The sequence below is a fragment of the Miniopterus natalensis genome, chromosome 6 (genome assembly GCF_054644295.1).
Source record: "Miniopterus natalensis isolate mMinNat1 chromosome 6, mMinNat1.hap1, whole genome shotgun sequence".
NCBI lineage: Eukaryota > Metazoa > Chordata > Mammalia > Chiroptera > Miniopteridae > Miniopterus > Miniopterus natalensis.
The window spans coordinates 43,314,916-43,337,563 of NC_142086.1; the positions used below are offsets into that span (position 1 = coordinate 43,314,916).

Sequence of the window (22,648 nt, forward strand, 5' to 3'; positions counted from 1 at the left end):
ACCCCAAAATTAATTTTGGAGTTGGAAACTGAAGTAAAACATTAATTAATTAATTAATTAGATTTTTTTTCTATTGAAATTGGTGCATAATACTGATGTGTGTTGATAGAAAAATACTAATTGTTTCCATATGTATAAACAACTGTAAATATACTCTTTTGGTTAATTAATGGCTTGGTAATTATTAGAGAAGCACTGGCTAAAAAAGACATCACTGTGAAAAGGATGGGTCTCTTTCCTGCCTATGTTGCTTCCTTCAGTTCTCTCTATTCCCACTCATTACCCAAACCAGTAGTCACTAACCAGCTTTTCCTCACCCCCAAGACCACTGTTCAGTGAGTCCTGAGACAAAGTTGTCTCTTTGTAAAGCATCACGATTTATATATAATGTTAGCAATTTTTAAATATATAATAGAGATACTTTAAGTCATTTACAATGAGAATGATTATGACCAATATTTTATTATTGGTTGCTTCTTAATTGACATAGGGTAAAAGAGAAGGCAATTTTAGAAAGCATGCCATGGAGCAGATAAGGCATGTTGTGTGCTAATACCCTATCCTTTAAACAAATTAAATACAACTATCTTGACATCCTATTTGGATTTGGCTGTGCCAGTTTAAAGCTGTCCTTAAAATTTAAACATATATGCATGTAAACACCTATTTATAATAGGTATCTGTCTATAAACAACTGTAGCAAGACAAGAATATATAAGGGTACTTACTATAAAATAAAAAAAGAAACATATCATCTAAAAATATCAATTTTATTAAAATGAAACAGAATATAAGCAAAAGCATAAATAGAAAGATAAGTATGTTAGATGCAGAAGTAGCTTTGTTTTCATTTTATACTATTTGATTCTTTATTCAAAATTTTATGGAATCTGAACATAACCTTTTCTATACAAGAAACTATTATTTTTGTTATATGCAAATAAAATACATCATTAATTTTACTTTTAAAATTATGTACCATCTGTGTTAATCTTCTAATGGACTTCCCTTTAAATGAATTTAATGAAAATACAATGATTTTGATAGTCTACCATAAGCTTTGAATAGCGTGTTTTCTGCGTATGAATGGAGTTTGTTTGTATTATAGATAAAATGTTAAGCATAGTATGGATTTTCAAAATAATACATTTCATTGTGTACATAAATGTGTATGCGTATGTTTTCAATTCAAAAATTGTTTATCTTGAAACTTAAATAATTAAAATAATCTTACATAAGACTATATTTATACATGGAGAATGTAAAGCAATGTAAATATAAGTTTACATATAACTTTATTGATTATATAGCAGTCAATTGTTAGGATTCAATAAGTTGTTTACAAGTCAACAAAAATTTTAGGGTGCATAGATATGTGTTTATCTTTTAGGAAAAACACATAATTACATTATTATTTTTTTTCTTTATATTCTTTTAGGCAAACTTTCTAATTCTCGTGGGTGAGTGGAATTTAAATTAGATTTAATAAAATCCTTTTTCTTTCTTTAGGAAAAAGTCAAAGAGAAGGAAGAAAATCTGAATCTTGTAAACCAATTCTTAAAGTAGAATATAAGACCTGTAGAAACAGGTATGTGTTCTTACTTTGGGAAGTATGGAAAATATGTAATAAACAAAGACAAGAAAGGCAGATAACTTTTAATGTTTATGTATTGTTTAAAGTTTTACATAATTACATTACCTGGCTGAATCCTGTACATTAACAGTAAGATTTCTTCTTATTTAATAAGCGTATCTATGGTGATCATTATTGCAAATATTTCAAATAACAACTTAATTGTTTTAAATTTTTAAATGAACATTTAGATGAATATTACATACATTAATTTTAACAATGTAGGATTTTTTACCATGTACATCACAAGTAGCAATCATTTAGCATTATTAAGCAGAACTATTTTACCAATTGCTATTGCACATGAAAGAATTAAATACATAACCAAGCCTCTATACTTTAGGATTTTACATTCTGAAATTGGAAAGATTATAGTTAGTTTAAAAGATAAATAGTTATGTATATTTGCATAATAAAATAGTACTAAATTTTAATATATAGAAAATTAAACAAAAAATATTTAATAAAATTCTCTTGTATATATAGCAGCCATATCTTATACATCAACAATATGTTTTTTACTTGCAATAATTAGTGGCAATATATTCATCCAGAATTACCATAGTTACAAATCTTGCTTAAACTTTATTTTTACTCTAAGTTGGATAATCCTACTTTGTATTACTTATATGCTCACACTATAATGTTTTCTTGGCATCATAGATACATTTAATGTTTGTTTATATCTGCTATTATAAAGACTTAATAGTATAAAATTATGGTCATTTTAACCAGGTAGTCTGATAGATCTGCTTTCTTTTGGGTTTTTCTGCTTAGTTGTTATTTAACCTCATTAATAAAATGAGGACAATACTTATGAGGATTTACTGTGATAATTAAATATCTAATGTAATTATCTATGAGTGGTTCCCTGAACATTTTCCTGAGTAAATAACTTTTTATTCAGTCATTCAGTAGTTTACAAAGAAGTGCATATATAATAATTAAGTTCACACTCAGTATTTTCTGATACACAGTCATAATGAGAGCAAAAAAGATTTGCTTTCTTTTAATATTAGAAAGGACAGGGGAGGTAGGTGGAGGTTGAGAAGGGTATAGGGGAGATAAATGATGATGGAAAAAATAAATAAAATTTTTTAAAAAGAAAGGACGTATTTTGCAATATGCTTAAAAAAGAGTGTGCATAAATTGCTTCTTATCTATGTTTAGATTAGTATTAGGAGATGAGAGTTAAATTTACTCAGTTTTACATGGCAAAAAGTAGATAATTATGGCCTTTATTAATATTTGGAGCAGGTATTAAGATCAATATGTATGAAAAGATACTATGTTCTCCAAGTTATGACCCATGTTGTGAAATGAAACAACCAACAAACAAAGGTACAAAAACCCATATTCATTTCATTAGAAATAATTTTTAAATCTAGAGAAATCTTCTCAATAATATAAGTATATAATTTATAGAAAAAACAAAAATGTTTCTTTTTTTTTTTATGTGTTTGTATTGATTTCAGAGAGAGGGAGAGATAGAAACATCAATGATGAGAGTCATTGATCCGCTGCCTCTGCACGCCCCCTAGTGGGGATTGAGCTGGAATCTGGGCATGTGCCCTAACCGGGAACAAACTGATCTGGTTCATTGGTCAACGCTCAACCTCTGAGCCATGCTTGGCTGGGCCAAAAATGTTTCTTAATACCACCATTAGTGGTTAGAAATTTACTATGTCAGATTACCGGGGAAAGTCTAATTCAAGTCAAGGAAAGGAAATTAGAGTGTTTTTGCTTGTGTAGCTTACAACTCAACTATTTATGTCAAAATATTAAGACAGAATTATAAATAAAAATTAGTACAGGTATTTTATATGTAGGTTTTGATGGTAACTTATAAAAATTTTGGGGTTTTTTTTGTTTGTTATATCGCCAGAATAAAATTAGCAAACATTACCCATTGAACAATGTTTGTTACTATGTACAATACAAAATGAAAGAGAAAGGGAAGTCTTATAGAGTGATTTCTAGAAATAAGTATATCCTTCATTAAAGAAGATGGATAGAAATGAATTATTTAGAGAAGCATATATTAACAAAGAATTTGGTAAAATAAAAGTGTCTAGTTCTATTTAAAAATTTTTTGGAGAAGAATATTTTCCATTTGGTATTTACTTATTGAAAATACTTTATATCATCACTTCTTTTCTTTCATATACATATACTAGAGATATAGATATTAATATGAGAAAAGTGAAAAATTATGAAGCTATTTTGTAACTTTCTAATAGCTATGATATCTTATAGTCATCTTGTTCCCACTCTGCTATCTAAATGTATCTTGCAATTAACAGATAATTTAAAAATTGTTTGAAGTTAATTTTACAAGCTAAAGAGAACTGGCTAGAACTAAGTAAAATTGAGAATAAGATCACATTTTTGGTGAACTATTTTTCCCTTACACATTAGTTTTCTCCATCTGTTTATCATAACCCTTTTCCCACGGAAACATTAGATAGAATTTTCATGTTACCTCCTACCATTCTGGGTTTGCCACTGTCACATTTAATTTCATATTGAAATTTTCCTCTTTTTTCTTTTAGGGGTTTGGGACCCCATATGCTAACTGGTTAATATGATAAACTAACATAGCCTATATTCTAATGGTAGTGATTTAAAGTGATTTAATACTATATGTGAAGGTATCTTTTTGAGTCAGTGAACACCTCCACCTCCCTTCTATCTCACTGCTTTTCCCTTTCCCCCACCTCAACACCTTAAGACTGATTCATTGATCATTTTAATGGTGAGAATGTACATCCAGTTAACAGGAAATGGTAGGACAGTAAATTGTTTGGTTAGATATTTTAGGGCCAGGAAAGACTTTTGTTCTCCTGTGCAATTACATTATATAAACTCTCCACCAAGTCTGTTCTTTATTGGCTCAGTCCTGTGACACTGTGTCATCTTAAAGGACTTCTCAGTCTTATTAATTTTTTTCCCTATGTAGTGAACCATTTATAATATTTTCTGGTGGACTGTCCTATGACAAAGCTTGCAGAAGGCCAAGTTTAACCATCATGCATGGGAAAGCAATTACAGTACTTGAAATGGATCATCCTATTGTTGAATTTCTAACTTTATGTGAAACACCCTATCCAAATGGTAAGTAACTAAAATGAAACTATTAATATTGAAAAGTCATTTTTGAAATAAGTTCCTTACAAAATTAAGCTTCAATATTTTTAGTTTTGGCAGCTGACATCCACTGTGGTACAACACTGTGAGCTACAGGTGCTGGAGCAGGTTCTGCAACTGTACCTACTTGACGAACTGGAAGTAAAACAGATGTAGTGCAGCAGTGCTGGAGTTTCAGGTTCAATATCAGGTAAGTGCTTTAAACTTTGATAAGGATGGTGGAAGCTGAGCTGGGAGGGTCCTATAGGGGTCTGGGGTGAAATCACTTGGGGAAACTGAGGTCTCCTAATAGCCTCTCCTAGACCAGCTCCACCCATCCCATTACAAAGCCAATCAAAGTTAAAGCACTTACCTAATATCAGTGATCTGTAACTCTGGTGGTGCTGCATCTGTTTCACATCTGGCTTTGCTTCAGATGCAACTGCAGCACCTCTGATTACTCTGGGATTGCTGATGTGTGGTTAGTGATTTATTTCAATTTTGAGAATAATTGTCTGAAGGGTCTTTGGGAGGAGAGGTGCTTATGTATTTTTATCATCCCAAATTTAAAGATTTTTTGTATACATAAAAATTAGTCTGAACTATATGCAAATCATATAATGGAATCTAATGATAATGAAATATTTTAATAATGAAATCTTAACATTTAAAAGGGTGAAACATAAAAAGGGAACTATGAGTTTATGATTAAAACAACATAGTATATACATACACTACCACATTTGCAAGAGGGAACATATAGATATAGGGGAAAGAGCACTGGACTTGGAGACTTGGACTTGAAGAATATTTAGTTTTATGATTTTGCACTGCCACATTAGTCACTTTACTAGCTATGTGATGTTGGGTAAGTCACTTTACATTTATGAGTTTCATTAATCATTTGTAGAAGAGAATAATAATATTGATTCCAAATGATTATTGGAAGGCTAAAGAAAATGTACTCTATAAACTATGAAGATGAATTGTGAGTTTTATTATATATATTAATTTGTTTTAATTCTTTAGTTTCATATTTAAAAGATGCATTAAGTAGACAGGAGATAAAAATCAATGTGGCACTTTATTTCTGGGATTGCTGGGGACAGACAAATTACCTGTGTTGTTAATCAACAAAGTTTTATTGGATGATTCTATGGCCTCAGTACTGTAAGAACTTGTTGAGAATATTGATGAAGTATGAAACTGATCTCTGATGTCAGATTATATAAAATCTGATCAGATAAGGGAGATGATTATGACTTAAGTTTAAAAAATATGACATCTTAAGTGCTGAGTTATATGGGTCACAGTTTTTAAAATGTACTGATTTAAGGCTAGTCAGATAGTTGATGACTGAAATATTCATGCAAAGCTTTGTGGAAAAAGTAGGAGTTAGATAGGCTTTGAAGAATGACTTGGGCCTTGAAAAAGGATATTGAGTAAAGGTTTTAGAAATTTTGAGGTTTGTTAGTGTAGGTCAATTTTTGAAAGCCTTTTGGAGATATTTAGAAATAGGGAGCTACAGAGGAGTTCTGAGGAAATACTAAGATGAAAGGAAGCAGTGTTTTTTAGTATGATTTGTCAAAAAGGAATGTGTGGGTTTGAAAAGAGAGAGACACTGAAATCTAAAAAATTCCAGATTCCAGCTGGGAGGCTTTTGTGAGAATGTACTGTAAAATGGTCAAGATCTGAAATAGAGTATTGCCTGTAGGAATGGAAAGAGGAAAACCCACTGAATTTGGTCAACAGTTGGATTAGGAGTGACATGGTAGGTGAATCAAAGATAACATATTTTAAGAATAGTGGTTTCATATGCAGTAATAACAGTTTTTTGAAGGAGAGAAAGATAATTCTGATTATGGAGTTGTTTAGAGAACAGAAAAAGAGAGGGAAAAGTCTTTAATATTTATTTGTGAATATCAGAATATAGATGTTCTTTGGAGTTATGAGAATGAATAATAAAGAAACAAAGGAAGAAAGAACTGAGGACCAAAAGCCAAGCTTACAAAAATTCCTCCAATTAAAGAGCCTGGAGAAAAAAGATGTGTGTGCGAGTAATAAAAACTCAAAATGTGTGATTGCAAAGATCAAACACTATTGTGTGTGTTTATATATAAATTTATGTACAGCAACAGAAATTTTAGGACAATTTCTAGTAATGTTAAATAAATTGTAAATGTATTGTAACCAAGTCTAATCACTTCCAAGCCACCTATATGTCTGTTTTTCAGAGAAGTGGTAATGAAGATGGAGCTTTTTATTTTTCAGGGGCTAGGAGAAATAGTTTAACTTTACTCAGTAAAATATAAATGTACTTTATGAACTATTTCTAATCAAAATAATACAGGAAAGTGCCAGAAAAGTACCCTACAATGCACAATAATATATGACGAAAACTTTCTCTCTGCCCTTCCAGAGGCAACCACTATTACTAAATTTCTTATGTAAGTCCCCTAAAAATAATCTATGCTTTCCAATAGATGATTTTCCTAAAGAGGGGAGAGAAGAAAAAGAGAAGCATAAAACCCCAATGTTCTTCCAACTGAAAAACAAAACAAATAAACAAAAACCCAGAAGTATTAAAACAATGTTGAAAAATACGTTTAAGAGATGAGAAAGGGAACGAGCCTCAGTTTGAGGACAGTTTGAGTAGCAAGCAGTATGATTGCATACTGGCACGTAGATATGCACCCAGACAAAGCATGCTGCTTCTGAGTTTTGGGGTTTGGGGTCTTACTTTTTCTCTCATAGCATGTGATTTATGAAAAGACTCTATAGCGTCTCAGGACTGGAAGGACTGGGAAGGCCATCTGTTCCAGTTTTCCATCCAAGACTTGAATACTGTCGGCAAAAGTACTGCCAAGTAATTGTTGAATTTAGGATTAAATACCTCTTAAACTGGCCAGTGGAAACTGCTGGTATGATGAAAGCAGGATGGAATTTAGTCAGAAATTCTGGGTTAAAGTTTCAGCTCTGTCACTTACTAGCTTTGTAAACTTGTGCCAATCTTGTAACCTTTTTGTACCTCAATGTTCCCTTTGAAATAGAAAAAACACTAATACCTGTTCTAGCTACTGAGAATCAAATATCATGTATGTAAAATGTTTTTGTAAAGTCTTTTTCTTTAAATTGAGAATAACACTTTAACTGTGGCTTTCCCTTATTAATCTTTTTGTTACAGATGAAAACCACTGTCTTCCCTGACCACTACAACTAAATTACTGCTTCCACACCCACCACAAGTCATTTCTTAAACCATTACCCATGTTATTTTTTTCATAGCTCACATTACTTTCAGAATTAATCGCATTCGCTCATTCGTGGTTTGTGTACATCCTTAGAATGTGAACTCCATGAGAACATGGACCTTGTCAGTCTTGTTCTCCTTATGTTCTTTGTTCTTACAAAGTTTTCTGGAACATATTGAAGAAAGGCAGGGATGAAGAGAGAAGAGGAGAGTTGAATTTTAAGAACTTGGAAATCCTAAACTACCTTTAGATTATCTGCTTTTTTGAGGTGCACACCATTGGGCACATAATAGGCAGTCTTTAAATACATGTTGAATCACACTGAATGGAAAGTACATTTTTTAGTATGAGTGTTGCTCTCACAGGGAAATGAATATGTATCACAGATCAGAGAAGCAGAACTACCGTTTCCTTAGTGTATCTCCTTGTAAGCATGAAATTAAATCTAAAATGTAAGGTTGTGGAAGAATAAGATAAGCATTTATGAGATGGAGATCACAGACTCACCTTCCTGAAATAATCTACTACTATCATCACCTCATTATTCTTGAGATATATTTACCTCCATGCTATGCAACTTCCCATTTTCCTCTTGTTCCCGGTAATGGGCACAGACATTAAGTTTGAGAACTACAATGTATATATTTTTTCAAAGTGCTCTTGGTGCTTCTTACTTTGGCTCATATTTTGGTCTTCTCAAATAATTTAAATGACATTTGTACTGCAGATAAAGGAAATATAAGTTTGGTGATTTTATAAAATGTGAAATATGAAAACGTTTTCTTTTTTTTTTAACTTGTAGAATTTCAAGAACCCTATGCAGTCGTAGTACTTCTGGAGAAAGATCTCATTGTAGTTGATCTGACACAAAGCAAGTAAGTTATCCATGTTCAGAATAACACTATTTTAAAAACATATTCATTATAGTTAAAATACTGGAGGGCATTATAAATAATTTACATTAGTATTTTTAGATGGTAAATATTCTTTGTGTGGACTGTTGTTTTCTTAGAATTACAGAAATATAATTTGGTTCAATAATGAAAACTAAACTGGAAAAATGAAGAAAACACTGAGAAAAAGAGATTTTAAAGGCAGCACATATTGTTTGGAGAATCAGAACAAACAAAATGGATCACATTCCTGCTGTTTCCCTAAACCAAAGCAGCTGTTCTGAAAACTTGTACAATGTACTGTGTGGCCATCTGCTAGTCTATTGACTAAAGGAAAATGGCACAAGATAAAGTACTATTGGACACTTCATCAGTCAATACAAAAGAGCAGGATAGGATGTTGGGGGCAGATACGATGGAAGCCCTCTTTAACCTTTTTTTGTATTTCTCACTATGTTGTGGGCAGTGGGAACAAATAGAAAATACTGCTGTAAGAGTGGTGCTCTCCACTCCTTTACATGGACAATAAAACATAGACTTGAAATTGATGAACACTGTATTCCCTGCTACACATATTCATTATAAATGATGATAGGCATAAAACTGGTTTTCCCTTGCTCTATGGTCTAGAGTGCTAGGGTGGGGAACGTCTGGCCCGCAGGCTGAAATAATTTGGTCTGGCCCTGCCAAGGCAACCACAGGTGGGACTCAAAATTCAATAAATCTGGGAGCTTTTTCCATAGCTATTTTTTAAGTGGATAATTTTGTATGGCCTGCGAATGAATGTTGTAAATATCAAAATGGCTCTTTGCAGAAAAAAGGTTCCCCACCCCTACTAACAGGCTGCCCGGGTTTCCAGCAGCCTCCTGTCTCACATGGGAGTTCGATGGAAGCCTTGCTGATTTTCACTGCCAGATATTATGTGGGCTCTTCTCCCTGGCACTGCTGTTCCAGGCTTTGGTAGCCTGGTGTGGGGCTGAAACCTCTCACTCCTCAGGGGAGACACCTGCAACTGAAATATCTCTCCAGATCCTCAATTGCCACATGTAGGAGTGGGGCGCTTGGTTTTGCATCTCTGCCCCTTCTACCAGCCTCTATGTGTTGTCATCTATATATCTTTATTTACAGGATTTCTGTTCAGCTAGTCTTCAGATGGTTATCCAGGTTGATTGTTTTGTAATTTATTATTTTTATGTGGTAATGGGAGGAAATGAGTGCGGCTTTCAACTTCTCCGTCATTTTTATTAGAACCTCTGGACTCCTTTTTGAATTCCTTCCTTCTTTCCTTCTTTCTTTCCTTCCCACTGCCCCAACTTAATCCTTTACATAAAAGCAAGCATTAGAGCTTAAAATTTTTTTCTTTTCTTGGTTTCTTGGATTTATAGCTTTGCTTACAATTCACAGCAACTAGTTTACACTTTTACATCTAAATTCCTATAATACATTTTTAGTTATTATTTCTTTCTTAAGTATCTTTTCCATACTCTTTGCCAATATACTAAAATATTTCCCCCCAAACATTTTTACAATATTGTTCACCTTGTCAGGAGTCTAACATTTCAACCACTTGCTATTATCAAATGCTGAGTTGTAGATTTGTTCTTTAAGGTAATCCACTTGATAATTTCTAATCTGAAAGAAGGGGCATCTGACCCATGCAGTTTAACCTACTTGCCATTTTTTAAACACAGCTTGGTTCTTCCCACCTGATTTTGCATATACTACTATTCCTATCTGGGAAACTATCTGTAACACACACACTTATATATACCATACTCTGAAGATTAGACTAAGTAATTAAATTCCTAACAGTGCGGGGAGGAAATTATTTTTAATAGCCTCTTCTCCAGCACACATTGTATCAGAAGTAACATGATCACAGAAACTTGGAATAGATGGAGCATAGACTAGTATTTGGTTCCTTCTACTACAGTGACTGATACATCTGGTACATAAGAACTGAATAATATACTGTGGCTGTAAGAATTATTAATTTGATTCTATACTTATATGCCTCTTTAAAATTATAGTAGGCTTGAGGATATGAAATTTATTGCATCCATAAGCCTACATTCCCACTATGTTCTCTAGTTTACATAGGAAATTATCCTAAGCATGGTATAATCACACATATCTTTCAATTAGTTCTGCAAAAAACAAAAACAAAACATTCACTTATATATTACCTCGCTTGGAAAAGCATGTTAAATTTACTAATAAGATATTTTAATACTTATGTTATGTAAATACTTAGATAAAAGTGATATCCCTGTGGAATTTTAAAATTATGAAAGAAAATTCATTTACTCAAGTAAAGTTCTACCAATATTTATATTACATTTTATAGATAAGGATTTTAAAAAGAGCATTTTTGTTCATATGATTCTTGTTTTATGATGCTTAAAAGACAATTAAATGAAGTGTATAATTAATATGTAGAATATTTTAGGGTCTGTTTTATAAAAGTTATTTTCTTTTTTATCATTGTAAAATGAACCTAATATATTGTGTTTATCTATTAGTTTTCCAATCTTTGAAAATCCATATCCTATGGATATTCACGAATCACCAGTTACATGCACGGCCTACTTTGCTGATTGCCCACCAGATTTGATTCTAGTACTCTATGCTATAGGAGTCAAGCATAAAAAACAAGGATACAGTAATAAGGTAAAAATAACAATTAAAAATAAATTGTGTTATATTCATATTCATATCGTGTGATCACACATTTTTTGTTTTATTATTTTTGGACTTTCTATAAAAGAAGACTTGAACCAAATTCTCTTGAGGTTACAAGCTGGAATCAATAAAAGAAATAACCTCTGAAATTAGAATTTCCTAAGTGCCCCATAACTTTAAACCTATAGAAATGTAAATTTCTTATATAATATGTATATAATTATATACTAACATATACTTACCTATCATATATATTTATGTACTAAGTATATATTTAAAGTAACATTTGAATTATAAGATGTAACTTTTAATTATTTTGGATGAAGGATTATGTTGTAAGAAATTCAAGTCAACTCTTTGTAGTTAAATCATTTCTTATCAGTCAGTGGTTAAAAAGACATAATTATCAAAAGCCATTTGTTAAATAACTCTGGAGTTTGATTTTATTGTATTTACTGGATTCAAATACTTAACAATTGTAGTAGAACCACCTATTATGATTTCTATTATTTGTACAGGGCTTTTGGGGTGGACAGCTCCAATGGGGGACACAATTTACAGAGTGTTCTGTATTAAATGGCATCACAATAGTTTGCCAGTACATAGATTATGTGGCAAATGCAGCAACACTGTTTTTGTATAATTGAAAATACTTCTTTGACTTTTAATATGAATGGTAATCTTTGTTAAAATCAATATTTTTATAGGTGATGGAATTATACATTTGGAATTCTTAATGAAAGAATTAAAAGACAGCTACATACTTCACCCTCCATTACTTTACAGCTATTGACTTCTAAGAAAATCTTTTACCATTATTTTTAAAAATTTTCACTTTAAAATTTTAAGTTATTAATATTTTAAAAGTAAACTTATAAGTTCTCCCTGGATAATATATTTAGGAGTGGCCAATCAGTGGAGGAGCTTGGAACCTTGGAGCACAAACATATCCAGAAATAATTATTACTGGGTAAGTGGGATGTGATTTTTAAATTTACCAATTTATTACCAAAAATATTTCATCGAGTTTTTACAATTTCTCATAATTATGCTCTAGGGTCTAGGCAGACTGACAATTTAAGTAAAAGTAAAAATATAAGACACAAATTCTATCCAAAGGTTATAAACTTGGTGGAAAATAGAATGAAACCACTGAAAATAGACATATAACAAAAATAATTAAGTGTAGATTATAAGAGTTGGAGAAAGTCAAAGAAAGAAAAGTTGTAAGAGACTAGTTAAGGAAGAATTCCCATGGAAATCATAGATTATTAGCCTTAGAAAGGCCCTTACCAACATATCTTGATTCCTGCCAAATCACTGTTCTATAGCCCCATCAGGTAGCTATTTAAAGTATGCTTCAAAATTTATAGCACCAGAAATGTCACCACTTTCTATAGCAGCCTACTAGATGCTCTAATATTAGGAATGAAAATAAAGACATAGCAACAGATAAAGATGAGATTTAAAAGATAATGAGGTGTTCTGCTTGTGGGATAGTAGAGTAGATATACTTTTCCCTAGTCTTCTCACTGAATACAACTAAAATCCCTGAGTACTATATATTAAACAAGCATGACTGGGAAAGATGGGGAGAAGTCAGACAGGCAAGACCCCCAAGTCCTAAGGAGTAACATAGTGGTAAGTTTCCTGGGTTTTCTTTTTGCCTTATATATTCTAGAATTGGAGCTGGCAACCTGGATCTGCCAGTGGTCACAAACAAATAAACAAACAAACAATCAAAGATACCAATAAAAGCTAGTTCCCTCTAGCCAAAGGATGAGAAAAGGGGTAGCCTTTTGAAACAGAAAACTTACAGAAAATCATCTCTCTACTCTAGCTAACTGCCACAGAAAAAAACTATGACCCCACCTCAACTCACTCAAGCAAAGGCAAATAGGGGATCCTAGATTTTCACCCTCATTAAGCTGTAAAAAGGTGCCTCAGCTTCCTCCTAAGAGGAGTATCATTTTCTGACATTGAACAAAGGCTGAGTAGGAAGCTGGGACTTTTAACTCTGCTGGGTGGTGATGGAACCCATCACCTGTGGTGTCAGAGGAGATCATGTGGGGAGCCAAAATTTCACCCCTGCCAAGCAGTAATGAGCCACATACCCTCTACCTTTTGTGTCAATGGAAATCCAGTGAATAAGGAGAGAAGAAAGAGAACAGGGCTGAAAAAAGTATATAAGGAAATAATGACTAAAAACTTTCCAAATTTGGCAGAGGACATGAAACTGTAGATTTCAGGAACTGAATGAACCACAAGAAATCCACAAGTCACATCATAATCAAACCTCTGAATGCTAAACATCAAGAAAAAAATATGAAAACAGCAAGAGAGAAATAACTGTGGGACAAAACCAATGTGAATGATGGTAAATTTCTCATCAGAAACTGTGGAGGCCATAAGGAAAACTGAAATTCAAGTTTAAATGCCCTAAATACACCAATTCAAATTCACAGATTGGGAGAGTGGGTTAAAAATTATGACCCAACTACATGCTATTTACAATATATTCACTTCAAATATAACAGTATCTATGGTCAAATTGAGAGAAAAGGAATTGAGAAAACACTCTATAAAAGAATTGGAGAGTGACATCAGCAAGATATCAGAATAGATAATACCAGACCTTGTTCCACCATAGAGACACTGACGTAACAACAATATATGGCCCAAATGTTTTTATGAAAACTCAAGAAACCAGTAAAAAGTTGTAGTACCCAGGCAAGCTCAAAGCCAAGTTCAGCCACATTGAAATGGGTTAAAATAGCCATTTAATTTCATTTCAACTATGTCAGCTCCTCCACAAAATTGGCACAGTTTGTGTTCAGGAGGAAAGCCCAACTTGCACCTCCTCTCATCAGAGGGAAAGAGAGAAGTAGAATGTACTTCAATATTCCCGCTTTTCAGGGTATTTCCCCAAAAATTAGTTTCTTTCTCACCTGAATCTGAGTATTGATGGAACTTAGATGCCTGGGGGCTGCAGAGAGCAAAAAAGAACTCAGAGGTTGTTGAAGTACCCCCAAAACTTGGAATATTGAAGACAGACAATAGGAGTGAGAGACTATAAGCTCCTGAAGAGAACCAGCAAACTTCTCTAATTAGGAAATTATACAAATACAAACCCAGAGAAGACACATCCCTATTAAAGGTTTTAGAGGCCCAAAGATTTCTACCTCAGCTGATTGATGAAGGTCTTCCCCTGTACAAAGCCAGTTCATAAGAGGTGGCTGTATTTTCAAATAACAAATTCCCAACAAGAAATAACAAGACATACAAAGAAACAGGAAAATATGGCCCAATCAAGGGATGAAATAAAACTACAAAAACTGACCCTGAAAAGTAAGAGATCTGTGTTCAAAATAAGTGTCTTTAAAAAGCTCAGTGCAGCCTGGCCGGGCGTGGCTTAATGGTTGAGCATTGATCTAGGATCCAGGTGATTGGGGTTCGATTATTGGTCAGGGCACATGCCCGGGCTGTGGGCTCAATCCCCAGTCGGGCATGCAGGAGGCAGCCAATCAGTGACTCTCATCATTGATGTTTCTCTCTCTCTCTCTTCCTCCCCTTTCCTCTCTCTGAAATCAATAAAGATATTAAAAAAAAAACAAAAAAACTCAGTGCAGTACAAGAGAACACAGATAAACAATGAAATGAATTTTTTAAAAAGGCATGAGCAAAATGAAAATATAAACAAAGAGATAGGAATTATAAAAAAATGAAAAAAATTCTGGAGCAGACTACAATAATTCAATTGAAAAATTTACTAGAAGGGGTCAACTTCAGACTTAATCAGAAGAAAAAATCAGTGAACTAGAAGATAGGTAATATGAAATCATAGTGTCAGAGGAAAAAAATTTTAAAAAGAATGAATAAAAATATTATATCTGGTAAGGGGTTAATATCGAAAGTATGTGAAGAACTCAGATAGCTCAACATAAAAAGAATCCAATTGAAAAATGAGCAGAGGACCCAAATAGATATTTGCCCAAAGATGACTTACAGATGGCCAACAGACACATGAAGAGATGCTCAGCCATCACTAATCATCAGACAAATGCAAATCAAAACTACAATGAGGTATCACTTCATATCTGTGAGAATGGCTATTATAAAGAAAGACATTAAACAAGTATTGGCAAAGATGTTGAGAAAAGGGGACCCTTGTGCATTTACTTGTTGGTAGGATTTTAAATTAGTGAGCTATTATGGAAAACAGAACAGAGATTCTTAAAAAAATTAAAGCTAGAACTACCATATGATCCGCAGTTCAACTTCTGGGTATTTATCCAAAGAGAATGAAAACAATTATTTGAAAAGATATATAGACCCCTATGTTTATTGCAGCATTATTTATAATAGCCAAGATATGGAAGCAACCTAGGTGTCTATTAATAGATGAATGGATAAAGAAAATGTAGCACATATATACAGTGGAATATTAACCATAAAAAAGAATGAAATGTTGCCATTTCCAACAACATGGATGGACCTAAAGAGTAATGTGTTAAGTGAAATAAGGCAGAGACACATATGACTTCACTTATATGTGAAATCTGTAGGTTATTCCTAGATGCTGTTTAGCAGGTTGAAGAAGTTTCCTGTTCCTAATTTGTTCTATGAATAGATCGTAATTTTCATCAAGTGCTTTTTCTGCATTTATTAAAATAATCATGTGGTTTTTCTTTTTCAATCTTTCAGTATGATAAGTTACAATGTTTAACTGGCCTTACATTCCTGGGATAAATCCCACCTAGTTATGATGTATGATCCTTTCTATTTATTCCTTCATTTGATTTGCTAATATTTTGTTGATAAGTTTTTATGCCCATGCTCGAGGAATATTGGTTTGTAATTTTTTTTTCTTGTAATGGTTTTTCCTGGTTTTGGTGTCAGGATAAAGCTGACCTCATAAAATGCATTGGGGAGTATTTTATCCTATTATTTTCTTTGTGAGTTCTTTTTGCTTTTATGTTATTATTAAATAATGATAAAAATATAGATAGGTTTAAGGATTTGATTTTTATAATTAAAAGCTTAACTTTAATTTCACCATGATATTCATTTCAAAATTATTTTAATATAGTCAAAATTGCCTCAAGTATATTTTTTATTGAGTATAAGCAATTTTATATTAAAAAATATTGTTTTTCCCGCACAGGTCAGTTTTCATTGCTCTTACACATAAAATCTTCTTAGAGTAAAATTTAAGTAATTATTGTTCTCTTTTAAATTTAAATTTTAATGTATTGTTTTAAATATAAACCATTGTTTTGAGCTCAGAAATGATTTAGTGTACACTAGTTTTTGTTGGAACAGTATTTTTGAATTGAACTTTAACAGTATCTCAAGTTTTATACTTTTAGAATGATTATTTTTTATTTAATATACTTTAATTAATGCTAATTTACTTTTCATTTAGTCATGCAGATGGATCAATAAAATTTTGGGATGCTTCTGCAAGTAAGTTTTAAGTTTCTCCTATAACAGAAAACACTTGGTTAATATGTACTCAAGGCCTTTCACCACTGTTTAGTTTGGAAAATTAATATTTCACATACGTTTTTAGCATACATACATAGTTGTGTTACAAAACCCATTTCCTATATTATTAGATCATTTTAAAGTGTCTTGCTATACTTTACTTCTATAATATAGATAGGACTGAAGTCACTCTTTATCACCAATCGTTATATTACAAGAGGCAAAGTACACTGGAAAAAGTACTAAATTTTGTCAGATGAATTCTGTTCAAGGAATATCCTTCCCCTCCTAACTCTGTGATCTTGGAAAAGTGTTTTTATCCCACTAGTCTTCACTTTTCTTTACCTCTTGTCTACCAAGTCCTATGAGAATCAAAATAAATTATTTGATAAATGTAAAATCTAAAAATTTTTTTTTGAGAATTACTTAATTTAAAAGAAATAAAGTACTTTGCTCAACATTGAAGGGCATTCAAAGAAAGATATTTAAGACTTGATTATATCATACATACCTTTCAGAAAATTTAGTCACTTCAACAGATAAAGCAATGCACATATGTAACTACAGGGCAAACAACATAAGAACCCTAAATGTAGTACAACCTCAATTCTATCTGTTATAAAAAATGGGAGATTTATTTGAACCACGTAGATCCAGGAAAGGTATTTTGATGGGGTAACATTGAATGTGAGTTTTGGAAGATTGTTAAGATTTTGACAGTTGGGAATAGGAGAAGTTTTTGGGGATGAGTAACCAGCAAGATGTAGGTAACTCTTTAGAAATAAGGAATACAGGAGAGTTCTAGAGGTTTGGATTTTATAGTAACACCAGGAAATCCAGGTAAAAATGTCTAAGGAGGTAAGAAGAATGGTCAAAAATGGAAACTAATGAAGCAGCAACATAAAAGTGATATTCAAAGCTATAGAAGTGAACTGTTTCTGAGGAAGACTATGATAAACAGAAAAGCAGAAGGAAGAAGCTTGACTATTGATGGTACTTTTAGCCTGCAAGTTGAATCCTCAAGCAGTGAAGCAAACCATCAGCATGAGAAAATAATTAAAAGATTTAAAGCCACAAATTCTGAGGCCCCTTTGTGACCTCACACAATAAGCCATTGCATGGGGGAAATTCCAACAGACAGCAGATTTTCTTTTCGTGAACCTTTTCATTCAAATCTGAGTATGTTCCAGGAAAAAAATTAATCACATAGTAATGTCATTGCTCCTTTCCCACCACCTCAAAGTCACTCCTTCTAAATGTGAGAAGACACTTTAACAATCTAATGATAAAGTACATATCCCTCAAGCATACATATTTTAAGAATTTTTAAGTAAAATATTATTTTACCACTTTAGAACATATACAGGGTTGGCAAAAGTAGGTTTACAGTTGTGAGTTCATGGAACAGAATGGATTCTCATATTATTATTTATTAATTATTGTGTTATTTTTTACAAACAACTGTAAACCTTTTGCCCACCTGGTATTGCAAAAGTTTGCAGCATGTTTAATATATTTACAGTAATCAGTTATAAGAACAAATCTCCAAATTAAATGGATATCGTCGAAGAAATATCGCTTAGTTTGCCAATTTTGTGGAATACTGTCCAGTACAGGAAGTGGTTATACTGTATTTGAATAATTGAGTCTGTGTTATTGTGTGTATTAGTTTCAACTGCTGAGTAATAAAATTACCACAGTTTATCAGCTTAAAACCATACCCATTTATTATCTAACAGTATCTGTTTGTCAAGAATCTGGGTAGCCCAGTCAGGCGTGGCTCAGCGGTTGAGCGTCGACCTAGCATCCAGGCGATCAGGGTTCAATTCCCAGTCAGGGCACATGCCCCGGTTGCGGGCTTCAGCCGATCAATGACTCTCTCATCATTGATGTTTCTCTCTCTCTCCCCCTCTCTTTTCCTCTCCCTGAAGTCAATAAAGATATATTTAAAAAAAAAAAAAAAATCTGGGTATAGTTTAGCTGGGTTCTTTGCTCAGGGTCTCCTGAGACTGCAGTCAAGGTATTAGCTAGAGGTGCAATTTCATCTGGTTCAGAATCTTCCAAACTCACATGGTTGTTGGAAGAATTCCCTTTCTTGCAGCTTTAGAACTCATGGTTACTTGTTTCTTCAAGCCAGCAAAGGAGTATCTCTCTAACCTCAGGGAGTCTCTCTTTTAAAGGGCGCACATGATTATGTCAGCCCCACCAAGGACAATCTGTTGATTAATAAGTCACTCAACTAATTAGGGGCCTTAATTACGTCTACAATATCCTTTTACTATTGCCATGTCACATAAAATAATCATGTGAGTGATAATCTCTCTCACCTAAAAGCAAGGATATAGCACCAAATATTAATGCCTTTCCTATTTTGAAAACTATTTTAGTTTTACATAATTTTAGGCTTACCAAAAAATTGCAAAAAAATAGTATGAAGTGCTGTACAGCCTTCATCCTAATTCCCAAATGTCAGTCTATATACTACATTTCTCCTATGCTTGTGTGCATGCATGTGTTCTCTCTTTCCCCACCCCTTACTCTCTCTCACCCCTGTATATATTTACACATACACATGTATGTAAATATATATATATACATATCTTTTTGTAACCACTTAAGAGTAAGTTGAAGATATAATGCTCCTCTAACACTGCATGCCCTTAAATACTTCCATATGTATTTCCTACAAATACAGTCATTCTTTTACATATAGTTATTAAAATCAGGAAATTAATATTTATACAATATTATTATCTAACCTCCAGATCTTATTTAGTTTTTGCCAATTGTCCCAGTAATATCATGTATCAGAAAAGAAAATCTAGGATCATCTATTCTGTTTAGTTATATCTTTTGAGTTTTCTTTAATCTGGAATGGTTCCTGACTCTTTATTTCATGAAAATGACATTTGTGAGGAGTTCAGGCTGGTTATTTTGTACAATCTCCTTCAATTTGGGTTCACTTTTGGCAGAAATCCTAGATTTTTAGAATTTTTCTCAGGGATCCTTTGTAAAATTAGGGCTTTCTTATAGGGGAATCATCATCATGGCCTAAAATGGAAAAAATATTTCTCCAAATAAACATTTCTGAAAATTCACAAACCCTGAGTTTCTTAAAATTATAACTGACCCTTTTCTAACACTGAGCCACTCAGAAAAAAATTACAGATTATTGGATTTTCAGTATTGCTGGCTGGTATATTACAGTGTTTCTTATCTGAAGGAGTGTCTAAAAATTTGTTGAGAGGAGTAAACCCTCTAAGAATAGCACCAACCTCTCATCTAGTAATCAAAGGAGAAAACTGTAAAAACAAATTAAGGGGTCTCCCTTTGGAGAATTAGATTCATTGTTTCCATTGTAAACTTTCAGAACTCTGATATTTTTATCAAATAAATGATAAAAATATTCACTTAATGGGACTGTTTCTGAGGATAACATGAGACAGTGAATACAAAGGACCTACATATTCCTTGGTATATAGTATATGTTTAATAAATGTTTATTTTTTTCCCCTGTAGTCTCCATTGAGCTAAACTGTACTGATAACAGAGCATGACATTAAATGCTTACTAGTTAAAATGTAATTTATTTTGAGTTTTACTTTTGTTGTTTAACAAATATATTGAAAAAAACTTCAACAACATTTAAGAATTAGGTTTAAATTAGAAGGTAATTATGCTTCAATATGTTATAGTAACTCTACAGATGCTGTACAAGCTAAAAACATCAAAAGTGTTTGAAAAACAGAAGATAGGAGATGGAAAACAAACAGGTGAAATTGTAGAGGAAGATCCATATGCCATTCAGATGATTTACTGGTGTCCAGAAAGCAGAATATTCTGTGTTTCGGGAGTCTCTGCATATGTCATAGTTTATAAATTCAGCAGACATGAAATTACAACAAAAATAGTGGTAAGTCATTTAAAATTTAGCTTTCACACTTAATTAAAAGAAAGCAATTATAGATTTTGGTTAGTACTTGGAATGGTTTAAGACACTAAAACTGCAGTATGTGGTCAATAATCCAGTTCATAGGTGGGATTTTTAATTATTCTTGTTGCATTGTAGAACATATTTTAAGTTTGACTTAAAATGACAAAACAGTTCTCTATTAAAAACTTGGTATTATTGCCCTTGCCTATTTGGCTCACTGATTAGAGCATTGGCCCGTGGACCAAAGGGTCTTGGGTTCGATTTTGGCCAAGGGCACGTAACTCAGTTGCAGGCTCGATCTCCTGCCCTGATCGGGGCACGTGTGGGAGGCAACCAGTTGATATGTCTCCTTCACATTGTTGTTTCTCTCTTCTCTCTCCCTCTCTCTCTAAAAATCAATAAACTATTCTTTAAAAACAAAACAAAACAGAAAAACTTGGTATTATTAAATAGGATGGATTATGCCTATAGGTTTTACATAGATTTGTTATTGATTTTTTTAATGTGTAAATGTCAAATTAATGCAGGCCTTGTTCTATACCTTTATTAATTTTTTAAAAGTTTACTTGTCTTTTTTGCCACTTAATTAGTTATTTCTCATACATGATTATGTCTCAAATATGATTATGTCTGAGCTACAGTAAGATTATTTTTAATGATTTCCTACATAGCAACATTTTTTATACAGTGGAAATAATTATGGGATTGACTTGCCTAATCTTAGTTTTTAAAATGATGAAATAATTAAATTATTTAAAATGATGACTCTCTCATGGGATAAATTAAATCTAAATTAAGGCACCTATAGATAATGGGCCTTCTCTACCCAGTCCATTTTACCATTTTATCAGAAAATAGAGTTTATCTACTAAAGGCATGTATATACATATATATAATTCTTTTTACCTTAACAACTAAAGTATTACCCTTTTAAAGTATATTAGTTAAAATCCCAGGCTTTGGAGTGAGATAAGCCTAGATTTTAATTCTGGCTTTACAGTTAGTGCCTTTGTGACTCTGAGCATATCACAAGACTTCATTAGTCAGTAGTAGATCTGGGTAAGGCTTAATTGCATCACCTACATAATTTCCTATATAAATAAAATGGAAGGTAACAAAGTAGAAATAGAAATTCCAGTTTTATGGAGTTCTTGTGATGATTATATAAAGTCATTAACATAGTGTCTAATTGTTGTAAGCACCCAATAATTACAATTGTTATTGTCATTAGAGGTTTTTTATAATTTTAAGATAATTATGACAATCATTTTGGTAATATTGCTATATTCACTATCCCATAATGACATCTGCGTAAACGATTATTTTCAATCCCAAAAATGCTGATTTTGTTATAAAATCAATTTTGATAAAGCATTAAATGTAATAATAAAGTACTTAATTTTAAAACATTTTTGTTTTCAAAAAAGGTTTTTGGATCACGTTTTTATTTTAATATAAATTATCATATGTTTTTCATTAAGCAACTCTGACCAAGTTAATGAAATTAAACAGGGAAGAGTTAAGCTAATGAGAAAAACAAATAGAAATATGGATTTTGGAAAATTTTTACTGAGCTAAAGTCAAAATTGAAGGGAGCTTTTTTGAAACTAAAAAGCCTTGTACAAATAGCAATTTATTAACA

At 32.4% G+C, this 22,648-nt stretch overlaps 1 protein-coding gene across 1 annotated transcript in view; it reads left to right on the forward strand.

The window, feature by feature from the left end:
* The window catches only part of STXBP5L (syntaxin binding protein 5L), a 170,660-nt gene that overhangs the window by 66,023 nt on the left and 81,989 nt on the right, over positions 1-22,648 (forward strand). The window contains exons 10-16 of the mRNA XM_087817877.1: positions 1,510-1,588; positions 4,593-4,747; positions 8,813-8,885; positions 11,426-11,573; positions 12,488-12,555; positions 17,011-17,051; positions 20,768-20,985. Coding sequence (XP_087674003.1) covers positions 1,510-1,588; positions 4,593-4,747; positions 8,813-8,885; positions 11,426-11,573; positions 12,488-12,555; positions 17,011-17,051; positions 20,768-20,985 — 782 coding nt within the window. The remainder of the gene's footprint in view (positions 1-1,509; positions 1,589-4,592; positions 4,748-8,812; positions 8,886-11,425; positions 11,574-12,487; positions 12,556-17,010; positions 17,052-20,767; positions 20,986-22,648) is intronic.